The sequence below is a fragment of the Pinus tabuliformis genome, chromosome 2_2 (assembly GCF_031772625.1).
Source record: "Pinus tabuliformis cultivar Carrire ecotype Pingquan chromosome 2_2, CPIR1, whole genome shotgun sequence".
NCBI lineage: Eukaryota > Viridiplantae > Streptophyta > Pinopsida > Pinales > Pinaceae > Pinus > Pinus tabuliformis.
This window is the reverse complement of record NC_142300.1, coordinates 1,258,364,656-1,258,373,312: the sequence shown is the minus strand read 5'-3', so window position 1 is coordinate 1,258,373,312 and position 8,657 is coordinate 1,258,364,656. Positions and strand designations below refer to the sequence as shown.

The following is an 8,657-nucleotide window of genomic DNA, read 5'->3' as shown; positions in this document are numbered from 1 at the left end:
GTGAAATACATGAAAAAATATGATTGCAATAATGTTTTTTTATGAATTTTATATTTTTTTGTGTAGTAGGGTCCCTCAAAAGTATACAATATGGATACTCCTTGGATGCAAAATTAAAGACCACATCCAATGAGTACTCCTTCTCGAAATTTGAGTAAAATTGTAGGGAGATAAGTTGAAAATATGAGTTGTAAAATTAGATTTTTCTTTTCTCCCTTCAAAACTTGATGAGGTAATCTAATCTTATTTTATTATTTCAACTATTATTTTATAATATTCCTTAGGAGGCCTACTTTAGAACTCAAAATTTCTCTAATAAGTTTAAGCCTCAACAATCATAGTCAACCATGGTCAACCAACATTAACCATAACTTGACCATATCTAACTATTTTCAACCATAGTCAACCATAGTTAACCATATTCATTTTTTCTCTTTACATGGTCAATAATAGTAAATGGTGACCTCTATGGTCAAACATGTTCACCCATAGTAAACCATACTCAAACAAACTCATTCGTGGTCAACATGGTCAAACATGGATAACAAGTTTAACCATGTTCATACTATCTCAAAAATGGACCAACATAGTTACCATGGTCAACCATATTTAATCATAGTCAACAATGGTCAATCCTCATGATCCTTTTTAACCATGGGCGACCATTATAAACCGTGGTCAACCACAAATAACCATCGTCAACCATGGTCAACTTTCTTTAGTTCCATTAGTTTTAATATTTTTCATAATGTGCCAAACAACAATGACATCCTAATGTGACAATCAACAAATTTCATCCCTATGTGATGAACATTAAACGCGATCACAATGTGATAAAGGAAAAACAATGTTACAATGTGATGAACAATAAATTCATAACAATGTGATGAACAACAAATAATGTCGTTATGTGATGAGCAACATTTTCCCTCATAATATCATAAACAATAACAACATCACAATGTGTCAAACAATAAATAATGTCACAATGTGTGAACAATAAATGTCATTGCAATGTGATGAACAATAACAAAAGCATCAAAATGTGATGAACCAATGTCATCATGACGTACAATAAATTTCATCACAATGTAACAAACATAAAGCAACATCACAATGTGATGAACAATAAACAACATCATAATGTGACGAACACTAAATGGCATCACAATGTGTTGAATCATAAATCATAAATGTCATTGCAATGTGACAAATAGTAAATAACATCAGAATGTGATGAACAATAAATATCATTGTGGCAAAATCTACACACCATCATAATGTCAGAAACAACAAATAACATTGTAAAGTGATGAACAACAAATACCATCACAAGGTGATAAATAATACATGTCATCATAATGTGGCAAAAGACAAACAACACCATAATGTGGTGACCAACAATTCTCATCTTGTCATAATGTGACGAGTAATAAACTTTGTTGCAATATGCATAACAATAATTGATGTCACAATGTGCTAAACAACAAATGACGTAACAATGTGACAAACAATAAATGACATCATAAAGTGACAAATAATACACAATGTCACTTATGAAGAATAAATGTCGTCGTAATTTGACTCACAATGAATGATATCGTGTTGTTGTGAACATCAAATGTTATCACAATTAGACAAACATAATGATATTGTAATATGATAGACAAAACCATTAACAACAACGGTCAACCATGTTTAACTAAGTCAACCATGATCTTCGTTTTGTTTAACCAAGGTCAAACATAATCAACCATGATCATATGTGGTCAAGCATACTCAATTGTAGAGAGCAACATCAACCATCATCAACATGGTCAACCATGATCAAATACGGTCAAACATGGCTAGAGCATGGTTAATAATGGTCTACATGGTCAACATGGTTGATTATGGTTAGCATGGTCAAGATGCCCAACCATGGTCAACATGGGGATCGTGGTCATCCATCGTCAACCACAATCATCTATAGGTAAATGCTGACAACCTTGGTCTACCATGTTTAGCCAAAGTCAACTATAAGTTGACCATAGTCAACCATGATCATTAAGCTCAACTATGGTCAAACAAACCTAAACATGGTCAAACATGGTCACCAAGTTTAACCATAGTCAACCATGGTCTACTAATCAACCCTATTCACGTTGTAGAAATTCTCACTGTAGATTAACATGATTATGCAATAGACTAAGGAAAAATACTTAATCTACTTCTACAATCAAACTTGCGGAAGCTTAATCGATTTGAGCAAGATCAAACAGAACACATATAACAGAGAAGAAGAATCAACACACATGAAACACAGAAGAATACTCTGGGGAAAGCCTCAGCTAAAAACCCCGCTATCTGTATTATCATACAAGTGGAAATATCTCAGGATTACACAAAGCTTTAGCTCTCAGTACAATCCCTCACTTTGCTCATAGACAGACTAGACAACTCATATGCCTTTCCCTCTGCCCTCCAAGCCTCCTATTTCCTTGCGCTGTTTTCCTTGGGTGTTCCTGTTGTAACCTTGTGTGACACTAATCTCACACACTGCTCCAACACACTGTAAAACTGCGCAAATCTCAAGGAATGAATTCCTTCTGCATGTAAGAGATTTTCTTATAGGAAAATTCTTGCAACTGATAGTACACTGTCCCTGCCTTTAATCTCAACTGGGTCTTTGTCTGAACTGACATGCATGAGTTATTTATGAGAGAATATTCAGTTATCTAGAGTACACTAGTTTCATGCATGCATGCATTAACTGACTGAACTCACAATTAGTTCCTCAAACTGTTTGGAACTAATTTAACTGGACATAACTCAGTTAACTGAGCTAACTAATTAAAACTCATCCTTATCTCCTTAATTAAGGGATAACTTCCTCAATCAAAGGGATAACTGTTGCATGACTTCACAAAGACTTCAAGTTTGAATTTCTCCAACTAATTAACTCAAGATGAATTAATTAATTATTTTTCAAACAGCTGGTGAGACTAAATTCGAATTTTAATTCAAGGACAAATTAAAATTGGAATATTCTTGTTGCCACATTTCAACACACATTGGTTATCAACTAGCACAACTATATTAATAAAGTTGTTGAAATGCGTCGATCAATGTAATTATTAGTTTTAAAAAGTGGAAAATGAGATTAATCAACATATATCAACCACTTTATTAATCTTCATGTACGAAGATAAATTACTAAAAACATTTTGATTTATCATTATAGGTAATTGCACCATCTTTAATAGACTTTTTTTTTAATCAAATGTTATTATGAACTAAATATGAGTACGAGTAACATGAGCTAGATTCAAGTTCCCACCATATGACACACTCATATTACCCAAAATCATGCTCTATAATGCACTTTTAAGTATTTTCATATGGATCTTCTATCATAGTAATAATGTAGTTGGATCTATTTCTCCTTCCTTTGGTGTGGAAAGAGCTCATGAATTTGACTAACCATTACTTAGATCTCACATGGTAATTGTGTTTAAAACAAATTACCTTGGTTACGCAGTTTTGTGTAATGATGAACACCAAATATTAGCCAACAATATTTTCCTACTAGTTGTATTTGTATTCTGCATGAAATTTATGTCATCCTGTTATTTCTACATGTTCTTGAATCATCTATGTTGCTATCCCTCTCATCCTTTATGTCATCCTGTTATTTTTTCATGTTATTGAATCATCTATGATGCTATCCCTCTCATCCTTTAATGTACATCTTTTAATGCACATCTTCTTTATTAAATTGTCTCATCCTAGTTTGTATAAGAATCCATGTAGAAGTGTGTCACAGACTATTTTGATGTAAATGGATTTTTCCTTCTCTTTATGTTTTCTTTCATGTGCTTAGCCATTATTGAGCTGAGAGGCTCATTCTACAACCCAGCATGATGTGTAACTCTGTCTGTCCGTTATCAAAGTTGAAATTTTGCTTGTTATGGCCAAACATAGATTATTAAAAAAAAAAAAAAAAAAACCTATACAAAATATTTAAATAATGTCAGTTCATAAAATAATTTGCACGTGAAGAAATTGGATCTCTCACAACTCATGTTAGATCTATATTTAAGATGAATCTATGTTGGTCTAGAAACTCTGAAATTTCTTCCCGTGACTTGGAAACTCTCTTTAGTGTAAATAAAAGTACATATGGGAAATCATCACCAATTCTGATCAGTTCTCCATTTCAATTTTTGATAAATGATTGGTTTGACATGGCCTTAAGATTATTTAAAATTCAAAATCTTAGGAGTAGTAATAATCAAAGACATAGTCTTACTTGATGTATCGATTTGCTAACGAGTCCCTTCAGTACTCGTAGCTTGATAAAGTATATGGAGTGAGTTGTTAGGTAATAAATGTTTTTGAAGTTCGAAAATATCGTTCTCAATCCTGGTCTTTCTGGTTGTTGAATATCTTGTTCTTGTTTTATTCAATTTTGAGATGCATAATGTAATGCGTTATATACATTCATTTTTCAGGGATGAATCAATATGGCATCCACGTCACAGCATTCACATGAAGGCAGATTGTTTTTTTTGGTTCAGGCATGGACTTGTACTAACTTTCTTTTCAATAAATCAAAACCTTCTGAGCTCTCCCAATATATATAATCGATGTCATTTTTAACATTTGATGCCATTCCTTAAAAATGAAATCATGACAATCGAAGTTTAAAGAATCAATCTGCAGAAAAATGTGTGGGGAGAGATTTTTTTTCCAAATGCAATTCTTCTTGTCTTAAGAGTTTGAACACTGTAAAAATTGCACCCCTGAAAATAACAGAATAAGATATATGTTTCATAGTGAACCAGAAATAAAAGTTTATTTACCAATTATACATATGGAAGTGATATACTTGTACATTCTAAAAAACTTAACAATAATATAAAGCTAATAAATACATACACTTGTAAACTCTAAAATCTCAACAAATTGGGTAGGATAGCAAATGACAGTTTGAAGATCCTAAATATATACAGAGAAATCTACAATCTAATTGAACAAGATTCTTCAATGGAAGAAAATAAATACAACGAAGCGATTTCAGGTGCAGGCGAAGAGAACATGGAGGCAGAGGGGGGATTGGCCACATCGTCTCCATTACCTTCAATCATTTGAACAACCTTGCTCATACAAGGACGATCTATGTAGTTGTATTGGATACACCATAGGCCAACTTTGATGAGACTCCTAGCCTTCTCCACATCCTCTGCGTCCATTTTTCCTTCTGTCCATGTCGTCCCCAACTCCCCGTCGTCAAGCATCTTGAAAGCCCAGTGAGGAAAGTAAAACTGACTAGAATGGCTCACATTGCTATCGAAGTTCTTTCTCCCCCCCACTATCTCTAGCAAAAGCATTCCAAAACTATAGACATCTGATTTATCAGTAAGAACACTCATATCTCTGTTAAACACCTCTGGCGCAGCATAACCCGGTGTCCCTCTGGCAACAGTCATAGATATATGGTCATCTCCCTTACCACAAAGTTTTGCCAAACCAAAATCAGAAACCTTTGGTCTGAACTCAGCGTCCAGCAAGATGTTGTGAGGTTTGATATCGAAATGTACGATGCGCTGGTCACAATCTTCATGTAAATATGCAATTCCACGAGCCGCACCCAGAGCAATCAAATACAATTGTTTGAACCCTAAGACTTGCTCCTCCTTTTTATCCTCAAATATAAACTTCTTCAAAGACCCATTAACCATGTACTCATATACCAGGGCGCTGGTAAGGTTTTCATAGCAAAACCCCAACAGCCGGACCAAATTGACATGATGGGTGCGTCCAATAGTGGCCACTTCATTCATGAATTGGGTCTCGCTGTGCCTATTCCGATCAAGAAGCTTAACAGCCACTAGAGTGCCGTTCAGGAGCTTTCCTTTATACACCAAACCAAAACCCCCTTCTCCCAACTTTTCTACAAAGTTGTTGGTCATCCTTTTGAGTTCGTCGAAGGAATATCTGCATAAGCATATTTCTCTAAGAATTTCTCTACCTTTGAAATAGTATAGGGATGAGATTTTCTACTCTTGCGACCATAGTACGTGAAGAGCACCGCTGCTATTGCTGCTGCCAGAAGAGCTCCTCCAACGAAGCAACCTGCGGTGGACCGAAGTACAAAATGTTGTTCAGGAAACAAAATGAAAACAAAATATAAATTCATTTTGAAATGAAAAATCAGAGATACTGAAATATGAAATAAGAAATAATATATTTTTTTACCTGTTATTTTGGCTGATCGACGACCTGTAGAGAAGCCATAACAGCTTTCATAAGTAAAGGAGAAGTATCATAAGTAAAGGAGGAGGATCTGTTAAAAATAATCGCTCTTTAATTAAGTAAAGGAGGACATGCAATGTGATTGATTTATTGTAAAGTCTACTTAATGATGAAAAGAACATGCAATATTGTAAAGTCTATTTAATAATGAAGAGGATTTGCAATGCTCTTTAAGTTTCCAATTAGTTACATTCGAGTTTTTATTTCTATTTATTTATAATTGTGTAAATTTATAATATTTTTATATCTTTATTTTGATTATTGATTCTAGAATAGTCTAAAACTCCTCTTCATCACTGGATTCCAAAATATTCCAAAAATCCTCAATAAAAATAAACTCAAAATAACAGTGTTGAAAAGAGTTGAGAATAGAGCATACCGTCGCTGGGGCATTTATGTGCTTGGGGGCCATCCTTGCAGTAGCAGGCGAACGGCGCAGTTGAAGCCGAAGTGTTGTAACCACATATCCCTCCGCTTGCTTGGCATGATATAAACATTTCATATCTCTGTCTATCACTGATAACCCAATCCGCCTTTCCCACCTCAATAAGTAATTTTTCCATAGAACATGCCTGAATAGAATGGCCAGGATCGGAAAAAGCGTAATAGATATGGCTGCTGCCACATTGCGAGAGCAAACCTCCTGTGGATTCGGATGCGTCCCCACACTTGTACACGTAGACAGTCCGGTTCTCTTTACCGGTAATTTTGATGGCGGCGTCTGCAGATTGTGAAGAGGGTATCTCCATATTGATTGGATCAGTTAAAAATTGGCAGCTTTCGCCCTTGACAATAAGGATGGGATCATCAAACCTTAGAATTGTGTAGCGCTGACCATCAATGGCGATTACTGGTGTTGAGTTGTTCACACAGTCGATCTGAAAAGCAAAGAGACCGCATCCACGATTTCCTACACCGAAAGGATGCGTGAGGTTTGTATTCCCACATTTACTACTATTTCTGCAATACACATGCTGCGGATTCAAAGATACCAAGCAGGGGAGTATAGAGGCACAGTATGCCGTTATGATGAGGTAGAAAAAGCATCGTACAGACATATGGAAAAATATACAAAAATATCATAGTTTAGTTAGACACTAAATTGATGCATGATATGCAAAAATAAAAAATCGACAATCTTGCTCAATTCAAAATTGACCAAATAAATAATAACTTGTTTTGGGATGAAATCATCCGAAACATTATTCCACATTATATAAATTTTGGATCAGAGTAAAACTCAACGGATCTTAAATCATGATGAAATCTTAAGGGAGCCTCTCTCCCTGATTTTACTCCTATCTCTTTAACAGAGCTTTCTGCGTCCTTTTTCCTTTGTTTTGCGGATCGTGCTGCTGGTCTACCGACGCTCTCCTTTCAACATGCGCCTGGAGCAAGGTTAGTATCTATTTGCCCTTACAGTTTTTATTTTTTGGGTTATCTGGGTAATTCAATCCTTCTTCTTCTGGAAGCAGTTCTAAGCTATAATTTACAGAGATTTCGTGGGTCTATAAGCGTGTTTCTGCTGCTTATCAACATTATCCTACGTAGTTAAGAATAAAACTTATTTTTGTTATCACCAGTATGCTTCTTTAAGTTTTCATCAATTGTTTCTGGTTTTTTCACAATGGTCTGGGCTATCATCCATATGGTGAAGAGGTTTATAGTTATACATAAGCCTTGCTCTGACATCCGCTTTAAAATAGGAGGGTGGTGGTGTATCATGGAAATATACTGCTGCTGTCTAGTTTGTAGTGAATCCTCTACCAGTTAACTACCATCAGAAGGATCACACATCACCTCTTGCCTCCTCAACTTCAATATGCTTCCTCCACTGTAAACTTTCGACCTCCAGGTTCTGCAACCAGGCAGTCTCCTTCCCTCTTGCCGGTTTTCTCTCTTTCCCGGGACCGGAATTTCCCCACGGGATCGTTTTCTTCCTGCCTAATCTGGAAAGATTTTTCAAATTTCATTGGAATTTGAAGAGTGTCCTTGGGGTGACGTGTTTCTGTCTTGGGGTGACATGTTTCTATCCTTGAGCTGTCAATCTATACAAGAACATCCTTTCTGAATTAATTCACTCTTTGCAGTGGCGGCACCCTTCAGTTATTACCTTCTGGCCATCAGGTGCTTCTCTTTTCTCGAGTCTTCTGGCTTTCATTCCCTGTGTCAGAACTGTTCAATCATCCCTTATTTGGCATTTATACTCTCCAGGCTTTATATCCTGAATTTGGTCAGATCTCCATAAATAGCTGGTACTTAGCATGAACTGAAAATCTTATTAGGACATAGCCAATCCTGATAAGTTCTGGGGCAATTACTGAGGTCAGAAAGTGGGTGGAGCATGGATGGTGACTCGG

General features: G+C 35.6%; 1 protein-coding gene across 1 annotated transcript; it reads right to left on the bottom strand.

Moving 5' to 3' along the window:
- Nucleotides 1–5,000: 5,000 nt before the first annotated feature.
- LOC149198051 (LEAF RUST 10 DISEASE-RESISTANCE LOCUS RECEPTOR-LIKE PROTEIN KINASE-like 2.1) lies at nt 5,001–7,355 on the bottom strand. Its single transcript, XM_089408906.1, has 4 exons — nt 6,677–7,355; nt 6,241–6,264; nt 6,063–6,117; nt 5,001–5,979 (listed from the first exon to the last, which is right to left on the bottom strand). Exons 1-4 carry the CDS (start codon nt 7,353–7,355, stop codon nt 5,001–5,003), a joined length of 1,737 nt encoding a protein of 578 aa, XP_089265032.1.
- Nucleotides 7,356–8,657: the final 1,302 nt, after the last annotated feature.

Coding starts and splice junctions, on each gene's coding strand:
- LOC149198051 (XM_089408906.1), bottom strand. CDS start 7,355: ATGTCTGTACGATGCTTTTTCTACCTCATCATAACGGCATACTGTGCC. Junction 6,265..6,676: donor ACATAAATGCCCCAGCGACG/GTATGCTCTATT, acceptor GCTTCTCTACAG/GTCGTCGATCAGCCAAAATA. Junction 6,118..6,240: donor TCGATCAGCCAAAATAACAG/GTAAAAAAATAT, acceptor GGTCCACCGCAG/GTTGCTTCGTTGGAGGAGCT.